The sequence below is a fragment of the Lethenteron reissneri genome, chromosome 35 (assembly GCF_015708825.2).
Source record: "Lethenteron reissneri isolate LAM-NWPU_2019-01 chromosome 35, ASM1570882v1, whole genome shotgun sequence".
Lineage (NCBI taxonomy): Eukaryota > Metazoa > Chordata > Hyperoartia > Petromyzontiformes > Petromyzontidae > Lethenteron > Lethenteron reissneri.
In genome coordinates, this window is record NC_083813.1 from 12,858,924 (window position 1) to 12,871,854 (window position 12,931).

General features: G+C 57.7%; 2 protein-coding genes across 3 annotated transcripts in view; both read right to left on the reverse strand.

Annotated features, from left to right (window-relative positions):
• Positions 1-472: 472 nt before the first annotated feature.
• On the reverse strand, positions 473-7,416 carry GMDS (GDP-mannose 4,6-dehydratase). Its single transcript, XM_061565804.1, has 8 exons — positions 7,019-7,416; positions 6,596-6,728; positions 4,557-4,859; positions 2,393-2,497; positions 1,798-1,925; positions 1,371-1,586; positions 1,073-1,141; positions 473-573 (listed from the first exon to the last, which is right to left on the reverse strand). The coding sequence occupies exons 1-8, from the start codon at positions 7,400-7,402 to the stop codon at positions 511-513; spliced, it is 1,401 nt and encodes a 466-aa protein (XP_061421788.1). The 5' UTR covers positions 7,403-7,416; the 3' UTR covers positions 473-510.
• Positions 7,417-8,315: 899 nt separating this feature from the next.
• Positions 8,316-12,931, reverse strand: part of LOC133350957 (NEDD4-like E3 ubiquitin-protein ligase WWP1) — a 28,492-nt gene continuing 23,876 nt past the window's right edge. For both annotated transcript variants that reach the window (XM_061565805.1, XM_061565806.1), the window contains exon 24: positions 8,316-12,897. In XM_061565805.1, coding sequence (XP_061421789.1) covers positions 12,798-12,897 — 100 coding nt within the window. In that variant the 3' untranslated portion in view covers positions 8,316-12,797. The remainder of the gene's footprint in view (positions 12,898-12,931) is intronic.

Here is a 12,931-nt window from a genome sequence, read left to right on the forward strand (position 1 = left end):
CTCACTCTCACTCACTCTCACTCACTCACACACTCACACACTCACTCACACACTCACTCACACACTCACTCACACTCACTCACACACTCACTCACACACTCACTCACACACTCTCACTCACTCGCACTCACTCTTCCTTACACAGACTCACTCTTCCTAACACACACTCACACTCTCACACACTCAACACAAATTGTTGTTCTGCACCGGGATCTTGAGGGAATGTCGTAGCCAAGCTCCTCCCCACAGCCCCCCCCCCCCTCCTGCACCCCCTCCCGTCCACCCCCCCCAACCCTTACAGAACCCCCCTGCCCCCCACCCTACAGAGTCACTCGACTCACCCCCCCCTCCCTCCTCAACTCCCCCTCGGAGGCCAGCTCCCTTCTACACAACCCACCCTCTAACACCCCCCCCGCCTCTCCCCACTGATCCCCACCTCCCCCCCACTTTATTCTGGAACCTCCTGCCCCCCCCCCCCGCTCCCCCCCCCCCCCCGCTCCCCAGGGGTCTTCACGCGTTGGGGTTCTTCTTCATGAGCTCCATGTCAGCGCTCACCATCTCTTGCACCAGCTCCTGGTGGGGCGAGCGGCGAAGTGAGCGTCGTCACGGAGACGATGACAACAACAACAACAACCAAAAAGACAAAGGTTCCCCCGTGTGGCCTTACCAGGCTGTTGAAGCAAGTGCTGTCAAGAGCGCCTATCAAGGCCGGTGATGTGGCCGTCACCGCCTTTGTCTACCCATTGCCGATGTTGTACACACCACACCAGGTACTCATTGAAGACCAAGTTGACTTAGGGGAGGCCCGCGACCGGTTCAGATATTCATCACTGACGTTGGCCATGAGTCGAACTCGGGTCGCTGGGGATGGCGACGTCACGCGCCGAGCTGACGTCACGTTCGCCAACTTTACGGGAAGTCACCCTGGACCCAACGGGGCGCCCCCTAACTCCCCACTTGGGCCCCCCAACTCCCCACTTGGGCCCCTGCTGCCCCCCACGCCCCCCCCCACCAGTCTCTCCCCGCTCCTCCTGCGTTTCATTCTCAACGCGAGCGGTGGACGAGGACTCACCTCGAAGGTGACGCGCGTCGCCCAGCCCAGCTTGGCCCGGGCCTTGCTGCAGTCGCCCTGGAGGAAGTCCTGCAGGGAGACGCGGGGCGGTGAGTCGCGCGGCGCCAGCGGACGACGAGGCGCCTTACACCGCGGCGCAGGGCTAGCGGCGCAGGGCTAGCGGCGACTTCGGCGCAAACGATGGGCCGCAGTTTAAACCTCCCTCTCCTCGCCCCCAGTGCCTGTGCACCTCCACAACACCCCCACCACCGCTCCTCCACCTCCGATCGCCGCCATCTCCCCCGCCGCCCCCACTCACCACCTCGGTGGGGCGGTAGTACTTGGCGTCGACGCGCACGTGCACCTCCCCCGTCTCCTGGCAGCGCCCGACCTCTTGCAGGCCGCTGCCCTCCCACACGATGCTGCGGCCCACGCAGCGGAAGGCCCGCTCCACAAACTCGCGCACGCTGTGCACCTCGCCCGTCGCGATCACAAAGTCGTCCGGCTCCGGCTGCTGCAGCATCAGCCACATGGCCTGGGGGCGGGCGAGAGGGCGGACACGCCGGTCGCTCGCACGCCTCGGGACGGCTTCTCCCAAGCCAGCGGGGGGGGGGGGGGGGGGGGGGGGTTAGGGGCCGACGGGGGTGGGCGAGCGCGGCCGCCCGCGGTGCAAACGGGAGACGGGGCGGGGGAGAAGCCGGGGGGCGCCGGGGTTGGCGGGTGGCGTGGGCGGCAGGGGTGGGCACCTCGATGTAGTCCCGCGCGTGCCCCCAATCCCTGCGTGCGTCCAGGTTGCCCAGGCTGAAGCAGTCGAGCTGGCCCAGGTGGATCTTGGCGACGGAGCGCGAGATTTTTCGCGTCACGAAGTTGGAGCCTGCGACGAGGTGAAAACGACGATTTTAGATAACGAAGGCACCACCACCACGACGACGATGGTGATAATCGTCATGATAACAACTACAACTGCGGCGGCGTCGTTAGCGTCTAACGAGCGCAACTTTGTCGTGCGTTCACCATCATGGACGATGACCGGGGAACTGGGGCCAAAGTTTGGGCAGTGAAACAACGGTTGAGGTGGTGTCCAGAGCTACTTGTCAAGCCAAGCACTGGTAGCCACAAGTTATGGGTCAGGGTGGTTGAGAATGGTGGTGTGGCCGAGGTAGCGGTGTGGTGGTGTGGCGATGTAACTGGGTGGTATGGCCGGATGGTGGCGTGGTTGTCCGTGTGGTGGTGTGGCAGAACGGCAGTGTAACCGGGTGGTGGTGTGGCCGGGTGGTGGTGTGGCCAGGTGGTGGTTTGGCCATGTGGTGGTGTGGCCGGGTGGTGGTGGTGTGGCCTGACCCCGTCGAGGACTCTCGTGGTTGAAGAGGATGCCGTTGCAAGCGTACATCCCGTAGGCCTCGCGAAAGTTCACGACGATCCAGTACGCGTACAGCTTGGCCGCACCTGCACGAGACAAAGATCCCCCGCGTAGTCTTAACACTGTTGGGGCAAGTGCTGGATGACCAGCACCACGCCCGGCTGCCTTTATCTCTCCGGCGCTGATGTTTACACACCGCACCAGGCACTAATTTAAGGCTGGGTCGACCTCGAGGAGGCCCAGAACCGGTTCAGATATTCGCCACCGATGTTAGCCGTGGCCGGAATCCAATTCGACCGAGCGATGCTTACCGAGTTCGTTGTCATTCACCGTACATCTCAAAAATGTTCACAGCAGCTGGCCACAACAACCCCTTCCACCAGGCCCCACTGACCAGCGTGGTGAAGTATGGTCAAGCAACCTCCGTGCCCGACATGGCGTTGGCGGGGGGGGGGGGGGTGGCGGGTGGGGGCCGGGGTGCTCGTCACGCGCTCGGCGCATCGACCGACCCCGCGACTATCGAGCCGAACGCGACTGGACACCCGGTCCCCCCCCCCCCCCCCAAGGGGCTGCGGGTCCCCCCCCCCACGGGGCCCCCTGGCGGCCCGAACTGCGTCCTGCACGCAACCCGCGCCGGGCCGACGCGTGCAGCGCTGCACAGCGAACCTCAACTAGAACGACACAAATTTGTAGTTTTATTTGACCAGCTAATGCCCACCGAGCTCTGTAGCTCTTTTTTCAGAAGCGGCCTGGCCACAAATGACAGCTCAACGAAGTGGCTTATCGCGTGGACGTTGAGAGCAGCGGCCAAATACTCTCTAAACGCGCGATGTCGATTCTGAACGTGGTGGGAAAAACCTGGGGACCTCGGAGAAAAATCCACGCCAGGCTACCAAGGGGGCCCGGGGCTGGAACGGATCCTTTAACCGCAGTCGCATCATTCGCACAACTCGTACGTACACGCTTCCTACACTTGGCGATGTTGTTGCTGCTGCTGCTTTGGTGGTGATGCACAAGCACCAAGAACAAGAGCCAACACATTCGTTAATAACGCTGCTAGTCTTGTGAATGAATCTTGGCAGGCAGCAGCAGCAGCGGTAGCCGCCACCGTGTTGTGTTCAGTGGGAGCCAGACGCCCCGAGTCGAGGTCTGGCGTTCGCCACGGCGAGTGGCGCTTCACGCGGTGGCCTCAAGCTGTCACCGCCACCTCGTGGCCAATCACACGAGCACGTGTGTGTGCGTGTTACATCCAAGAGTGGACCCATGTGCGTACATACACATCCGTGCATGTGTAGGTGCGCGTGTGTAGGAGTGTGAATGTGCGCGTGTGCGTGCTGTCGTTCGCATACACGTGTGCGCGTGCATGCTCAAGCACAAAACAAAGATCCCCTTGTAAAGCCTCAACAGACTGCTGGGGCAAGTGCTGTTAGCCAGCACCTATAAAGGCTGGCATGGCACACGAGGGGGTGGGTAGCCAACGCCACGCCCGGCCGCCTTTGTCTCCCCAGTGGCGATGTTTACACACCGCACCAGGTACTCATTTGAGGCAGATTCGAACAAGGGGAGGCCCAGGACCAGTTCAGATAATCGTGATTGGTGGTGGCCGTGAGTGGGAATTGAACCTGGGTTGTAGTGCACTTTAAGGCCATGTGAAGTGTCGAACGCCGACTGGCAGATCACGGGACAGACCCAGGTGCCATAGGTGGACTGACTGAGATCACTGGCCGATGCACCACCTGTGCCCCCTATTGTACCGACTTATGTTTTATCCGCCTGGCACTCCTAACGTTGTTGTGAGCGTTGCTCCTCCGCCCTCCGTTGTTGCTGGAGGGCAACTGCCTCCAATTGCCTAGTAACAGCGTCCTTCACGAGCCTCCTCCACAGAGGGCGATCTTGACACCGCTGGTACCAGTCTTTGACAAGTTCACTCAGCTAAACATCTTCCTGTACCGCATCACTCCATCTCTTCTCCAGTCCGTGTCCTGCCCATTTAGCCCCCTCTAACTGGCCAAACACAATCTGCTTGGGCATTCGGTGGCTGGGCATGCCGGCAACGTGACCCAACCAATGCACAGACGCACACGCACGCACACACACACACGCACGCACACACGCACGCACACGCACGCACGCGTCTGCACGCACCGTAGGGCGAGCGCGGGTAGAAGGGGGTGCTCTCGCTCTGCGGGATCTCCTGCACCTTGCCGTAGAGCTCGCTCGTCGACGCCTGGTAGAAGCGCACGCGGTCCGCCAGGCCGCAGGTGCGCACCGCGTCCAGCAGCCGCAGCGTCCCCACGCCGTCCACGTTGGCCGTGTACTCGGCCAGGTCGAAGGAGATCTTCACGTGGCTCTGCGCGCCCAGGTTGTAGATCTCGGCCGGCCGCACGGCACTGATGATCTTGACGAGGCACGAGCTGTCCGTCAGGTCGCCGTAGTGCAGCTTCATGCCTGGGGGGGGAGGGGTGGGGACAGGGTTGGGGGGGTGATAAAACCGTCACGTCTTGAACGACGATGGCATCAACGATGGTTAAAGCTCCCTAGAGTAAAAAAAACAACGAGAACATCGACACACCAAATCTCACGCCACGCAGTAACACCACAGAAATATAACACCGCAGAAAACAATAACAAACACAATATCAACCACATCTACAACAACTTGTGCGGCTACATTCCTTCCGAACGGTGGCGCAACGCACGAACGAGAAGCGACGTAGACAGGGAGAATGTTTCGCTGCGCGTGATCTCCCTGCGCCCATCTCCCTGCGCCTGCACTCCTGGCACCACGAGGGTCGGCCCCCAGTCCAGCAGCGCACCGACAGTAAGCGGTGTTTGTGTGACACCGTCCACTCGAGAATCCGGTTTGGCCACGCGTCGCCGACACCCGGACCTCGACGGTGCCGCTCGGCGGCTCTGACGCGAGAGGGGGTCGGCTCCCCGCCTCACGGGGGCAGCTCGGTCATTGTCGAGGCGCGACCGGTTCTGCCAGATCCTGCCGCGCGATTCGGCTCTCGCCAAATTCCCCGGAATGCCCCACGGCCCCCGTAGACTCGGCAAGATCTGGGAAGTCAAGCGGAGACTCAGCCTGGATAGCGCTTAAGACGGGCGACCACTGTGCATAACAGGCGCTATAGGCTGCTGCTGCTGCGGGATACATGGTCGGCAGCAGAGAGCAGTGCAGCAAAACCCATTTCTGCAATTGTGGTGTAACTCAGGCGAGTGGTGAGCCAGGTGGGATGATGATGAATCCATGGGGAAGGGTAAATCGTGTCTAAGTGGGACACTGTGTCTCCGTATAAAAATACAATTAAGTTGCTAGTCCATTCACCTGTTGGCTTTGCAGACCAATGTTGACCAGCAGTATTTGTTTAAAGCAATAGGACTCCGGGCCTCATCGGCAGAGTCGTTCTTGTTGAACAAGTGCTGCTGGACTACCAGATGTTATTGGCAAGAGCACTCCGTAAACACTACGGGGCCCCCCGGCTCAATGGAAAATGCGATACTGCATTGTTTCAAAACTCATAATTCTGCGTGGTCTTGGAGCATTGTTGGGAAAGCCATCAACAGGCAGAGCTAAGCTCCGTGTCTGCACAATAAATACTGGACTGGACTGGCTGCACATAGTTCACCCTCCACGGTAAAAAACCGAGCAGGACCCTCCCGAAGAGGAGTCTTGAGACTCCAGTGAGGCTTTGCTGGGGCAAAAATCTGCGCAACACAATCACCTCGGTCTATTTACTTTCCAGCCCTGTATGCGCGAACCAACAGCAACTGTTTAAACAAGACAACTCTGGCCCCGGCTTCGACATTGGGGGGGGGGGGGGGGGGGTCTCATCAGGGGTGGGTGGTGATTGTGAATTCAATCCACGGGATAGACCAAAAGGGTCGGGAACCAATAACAACAAGACGATACACTTCGAATTCGGTGTAAAAAAAAACCCCCAAGCGATATTTCAAGAGCCGCAATGCACTGCCGTGGTGGTGAGTACGAGACGGTGGTGAGACGGTGGTGAGCACGAGGCGGTGGTGAGTACGTGGGGGGGGTGGTGGAGTGGGGGGGGTGGTAGAGTGGGGGGGGGGTGGTGGAGTGGGGGGGGGGGTGGTAGAGTGGGGTGGTGGAGTGGGGGGGGGTGGTAGAGTGGGGGGGGAGTGAAGTGGGGGTCTCCCCACTGGGGGTCACTCACTGCCCTCCTGGTGCGTGGCGGGGTTCTTGTACAGGTGCTCGATGCGGCCCGTGTTGAAGGAGCTGGAGCGCCGCACGATGCCGTGCACCTCGTAGCCCTTCTCCAGCAGGAACTCGGCCAGGTAGGAGCCATCCTGCGGGCACGGCCACACGGGGGGGGGGGGGTCAGAATAGTGAATACAATGTCAACGATGACGATGCAAATAAAACTGCTGCTGTTGATTCTCATGACACTGCTACGACTGCTCCTGCCGTTTCTAAGGATGATAAAGCTGCATGATGATGGTGCCAATGATGATAACGGTGGTGCTGATGATGATGCCACTGATGGTGGTGGTGCCACTGATGATGATGCTGCCACTGATGATGATGATGGTGCTGATGATGATGGTGCCACTATCCCTGGCTCCGTTAGTCCGCGCACCTGCCCGGTGATGCCGGTGATGAGCGCCACCTTCCGCTCTCCGTTTCGCTCCGCATCGGGGGACGCGTCAACCACGGCCTGCGCGCCTTTCTCCAGGTCCACGAAGCCCCCCCTCGTGCCTCCGACCCCCTCTCCTGATCCCCTCCCTACGCCCCCCTCTGCTCCCCTCTCCTCGCCCCCCTCTGCTCCCGTCTCCTCACCACCCTCTGTTCCCCTCTCCTCGCCTCCCTCTGCTCCCGTCTCCTCGGCCCCCCTTCCCTCTGCCCCCCTCTCGTCTGCCCCGCTCCCCTCTGCCCCCCTCTCGTCTGCCCCGCTCCCCTCTGCCCCCCTCTCGTCTGGCCCCGGCCCCTCAGGCCTGGGACTGCTGCTGCTGCTGCTCGCCATGCGACCGCGATGCTCCGTGGTCCTCGCTCACGTGACCGCCGCAGCTGATCGCGGCTCACTTCCGGCGAGTGTCAAGCGAGGCCTCAACCAATGGCGCCTTCGCACGGGTGGAGGGGGGGGGCGTGTTAAACGGAGTCTCGGCCAATCGGGTGCGAGCACGCGCCCATCCCCGGCGCGTGCTCGCCCCCGCGTGGCTGCCCCCCCCCCCCCACGTGGCGCTACCGGCCACCCCCAGCGGGGGCGTCTACTGGAGGCAGGCCGAGGCAGGTGACCGCCAGGGATGTGGAGGCAACAACAACGGCGCTTTAGAGAGAGAGAGAGACGCTGGCCAGGCTGAATATTGAAAGTCAGACCGTGATGTGTGACACGCCTGGCCCAGAGGCGACGCTCCGTTATATTTTACGTTTCTTGGTTGTAAATCTGTAGCTGTGGAATGCTTTGCTCGGGGAAATATTCTGATTCTGCTCACCTGGTGGGTCCCGCATTAAACTTGCTGATTACCTGCCAGGTAACGCACTTGGCTACACGCGTGTGGGCTAATCGCGAGGGTTCTGCTGGATTCTTGGGCTACACTTGTTGAGGCATCCGACCTCCCTCCACGCATGAGGCCAACCGCGTGACCCACAACCCCACGGCTGTCGGTGACCGTGGTGGTGGTCAGAGACCGGGCGCGTCACCGCCGCACGTTGTCCACGATTGCGTCCCGACTTGCCTCCGTGGTGACCTCGGGGATCCATCCCTCTCGCACCGCAGTTGTCATCGCCTGGCTCGGACAAGTGCGACTCACGTGAGCTCCGTGCAGTGCGGACCTCATGCGGCTGTGTTGCTGCTGCTGTTCAGTGCGCATTGTTTTCACTCGGCGATGCCCATTCACCCCACCACCCACCCACATCGATGACCCAGGACAATCGCATCGATTGTGATATCTTTATTTCGGATAAAGGTTCTAAAAAGGTAATCTTTTAGAGAGAATAAAAATAGATTTACACTATTATCCCAGCAATGGGCGCCGCGAGGTAACCTGTCTAGCGTCGTTTCAAAGTGTTACAAACGAGAAGTGAGACGCTCATTTCCACGCTCAACGATCCACACTCCTGCAGCACGACGCTCCACTTTATAAAATTCACAGCTTTTCCCTAAATAGCGGAGAGGAGGGGGATACGGGGAGGCGGAGGCTTTTTTATATCGAAGAAAACAAATCTTGAGATACTTTATAAAATTATATGTATATTATATTTGTACAAGACAATTGTTATAGAACCACTCATCAAAGTTTGCAGCCTTCGTTGTTTTCCCCATCTCATCAACAACATCATCATCACACAGCGCAGATTCCGGCACGGGCCTTCATAAGCATCGCGAAAGATGCTGCTGCGGTGACCGCACTTACTCCCGAGGACGACTCACTGGCGCCACATCTCTCCAGGACAATCAAGACAGATGCATGAGCGGAGTCGTCAAAGAGCGTCAATATTCAGTAGCAAAGAAGGGGAGGGGGGGGGGGAAAGAGTTCCAATGAGCAGCGGACAGCGCCAGACACGAAAAGCGGGCAAACTGAAAACGAGCCGGGCGTAGCAGCCGTGACCGAGCTTATGGGTCGCGGCAAGGTCAAAACTGCTGAAACAAACGATGCCAACAGGCCAAATGACGAGCCATTTACTGTTTACATAGGAATACGGAACGGAGGTCATCCTCAGTGTTGGTGATTACCGTACTCTGTACGACGTCGCTCACGTGCACGTGCAAGCACCTGGTAAAACCACTGATGGATGAGGTTATCTCCCATGCCATGCGGGTCGTGGAGGGGCTATTTAACCATACTTCACCAAGCTGGTTACTGCGAGTTGGGGAAAATAAACAAACTTAGTGGGACCAATTTGCTCAATAAGAATCAATTGTGTTACTTCACTCAAATTATAATATCGATCTATGGGGAATGAATACAAACTAAGTTTCTCTCACCACGTGGTACCAACAAGCACATATTTGTCCTGGCTCCGTGGGCTTTAGGGCTTGAGAATTAAGCATCGTGGACGAACTTTAGGCACAAAACTACAGTAGCCTTTGTCACTGGAAAATCCAGCTCACCCGGTGGAATCGCCGCTGCATGAGTGAAAGAGGGGAAAATGCGTTCCTTTGACAAGAGGCCTCCACACCCAGCGCCTCTCACACGGCACCGCGCGGGTGACGCGCTCAGAGCCCTCCCCGTTCATCCACCACGAGCGACAAAGCAACACACTGGAAAGTGGCCCAAACGGAGTTGCTGGAGGCCAGGTAACAAGGTAGCCTTTAACGCCGAGGGAGAGTGCTCGCGGTCGTTTGGTTAATTGGTAATGGCTTGGGGTTAGGTGCCACCACCTGGTTGGCTGGGATGCGCCACATCCCAACACCGTTTGTTCCTCCCTCCCACCCTCTGCAATTAAGGCCTATTCAGGTGTTGGCCGCTTTTTGTATCGGGCGTTCAGAGCGATGTCACGCAAGGGGCGCGGCACATCCCGGCCACAACTTCCGCGAGCAAGGAGCGAGTGTAGGCACCGCGGTCGTCCCTGCCGCTGCCGCTCAGCAGGTCAGGCGAGGTCACATCCACCTCGTGCAGTGGTTCTGAACATTGACTGCAGCCTTGCACCCCTCCCCCCTTTGGTTCTCAATCATTAAAATATTTATGTTAATAAATACATAGGTTTGATGAAACAAAGTAGTTGTACTTAGGTGCCCGTGCTTAATTTGTGTTGATGATTTACCTTCTAAAAAAAAGTCTCGCACCCCAGGTTAAGAACCACTGACCTCGTGTTAAGTTCAACCTTGCCCACACAAAAAAAACCATCCCAGACTCCCATTCTTAAAAACATTCTCATGCAAGTACTCTTTTTCCCTGGGGCAGGGTTCTTAATCTGGCGGCCAGCGGATGACGTGTGGCTTGTCGAGCTACGACCCCGCTGAGAAAGAGCAACAGATTGGCGAGAATGTGAGAGAGACGAGCAAGCAGGCGGTAGACGGGAGCTGTAGACAAGAGGTAAACACGTCCTGTCTACAGCGCCACGATGCAATGTGACATTTATCTGTACACGTGACACTCGTGAAGTTACAGAGATCTTGTGACATACGACATCTGCCCATGAGTACCTGCTCGTTTTATTATGAGAGTTGCCGGCTGAGCATCAGCTGTTGCTCAGAGGAGATATGTGCAACAGCCGAGCGACAGTGCGACCTGTACGTTGAACCTCTTTAGCACCGTACGTAGCCAACCGTGCTAATCGGAACCGTGACAGCGGCTGCCACACAACTCCGACCCAAACCCAGCCGTGCTGCCAGCAGCAGCAATCAGCACTGTCCACGGTGCATGGCAATCCACCGACTCTGCAATCATTACCCCACACCAAGGCGAGTCGGCTTACCCCGAGGACGCCCAACCCTGTTGTCAGTAATCGATTCAAACCGGCGATTAATTTCGTAGCCAGGTCCGTCTGGATCTGCGCGCCCGGCACACCGCATCCAGTATAGCTCTTGCCATGGCCGTGGCTACTACTAGTTGTGCGCTCAATCCAAATTAAGCCCGGATTCAAATGGACTCGAGGGACCGATTCCTTCAGGTGAATCTTGGTATTTCGAGCTGGAGAGGCGTGCTGTGCAGGGAGGGTGGCAGCAGTGTGCGGACTTCGACCTGTGTTTCAATATTGCAGTGGAGTTAAAGTAGGCGTACATGAAGCCATCAGCTAACATTTGAAAGAAAAACATCTATACACAAGCGAAACGCACGGCCGTTCTCAATCAACGAAACAGCCGGAGGAGTTAGGAAAATATTAAACGGTTACCTATTAAAATAAACCTCGCTACAGTAATAGACCATCATCGTTACACTTTGTACATATTCCAATGCAGCAGCAGCACCACCGACAGTACTGCTCACAGCATGATGGGTCAAACGTCAGCCTGGGGTCAGACCAAGGTCATGTCAAAAAACTTGCATTGCAGTGCGCTCACCGCGAATGGTTTGTCTCTATGATGCAGCATCGCCCTGACCTCCCGAAGCCGGCTAGAGAAGTGAGATTTGTAGCTGCACGTGAATTTTTAGGGTGTCGCTAAAGCAGAGAGTCCACCATGTGACGTCACCGATTACGCACATTATTGGACGACAACGAAACCCAGCAAAATATTCCCGATCCTTGGGGCACACGTCGGTAAAGTCTCTTCATTAAGAATAAAAATTCGCCTGGAGTTTACGTAGAGGACAGGGGCAGCGGGAGGAGCAAAGGTCACGGCGCAAGCAAAGGTCAAGATGGGAGCATTTGGGGGGGCCCCGTCATGTTCCGCCGATAGCAACGAGACCACCGCACTCGCCCCCCCACGATCGATGTGCAAATCACAATTAAAATCAAGTTATTACAGAATGTGTGCAAGAGATGTCCCACCCCACTTAAAATAAGCTCATCTCTAAAATGCAAAGGGTACACAACTTGCGCGACTTATATATCTCTCTCTCTATATATATTGATAAATGACTATGTGTTACGTATATATACATGTACAGTCTCAGCGTCGAACATGTAAATCATTGCCGAGGACCGTCATGGAGGCACGTCCAAAAGCGGATGTCCGTGAGCTCTGTGTGAAAGAGCGAGTAGCCGGGGCGAGCTGATAAACGCGCCCCCAGAGCGTTCATTTACAAACAGATCCGTTACGAAAAATTGACGTCCCACTCACCTTGCCCCCCTTGCGTGATGGGGACAGGGCGGAACCACAGCATGACAGTGCGCGCACACACACGCAGCACGCACGTCACCGACACGCATGTTACACTTCATGTATGAAATTTTAAATCTCTGTGTGCAATTTAAGTGAAACACTGAAAGAATCAACGTAGAAAAGAGAGAAGAGACTTTCCTACTTTCGACTAATACAATACGATAAAAATATACACGTTTCTCGAGGGTTTAAAATCAAATGCTGGGAATTCACTCGCGCAGGCGGTCCCCACCTCCTCGAGCGTCTGGACCTGAGTTCGGCCATTCGGCAAAAGAAACAAACCCTCTGCGCAGTGACGACGGACAGGGAGAGCAAAGCGCAGGCGTCGGAGGAGCGACACGGTCACTCCGCACCGCCCCCAGGAGAGGTGGAGCCACAAAACTTTTAAAATAAACACGCGGGAGGCAGTCGCCTTGCGGGCGATCTCCACGGACGCCCCCCGCAGGAGCAGAGCCGCAGGTCCACGCGTGGCCCGCGACCACGGCGCAAAGCCACCTCGAAATAAACTCCCAATGCCGGTGGCGAGCGGAGATAAACAGCGGGGGGGGGGGGGGGGGGGGTCGGCGGGTGGGCGGGGGGCCGGAGCTCGCGTGCCGCACGGAAGAAGGGGCGGCAGAGAGCGGCGGAGGGCAGTGGGTCAGGCGAACGGCGGTCACTCTTGTCCGAAGCCCTCGGTCTCCTCGATGGCGTACAGCAGCTTCTCCTTGAGCTGCTCAAAGCTCTTGTAGGGGGGCAGGTCGAGCCGGTTGAAGCTGAGGGGGACACGGGCGCACGGTGGTCACGCGC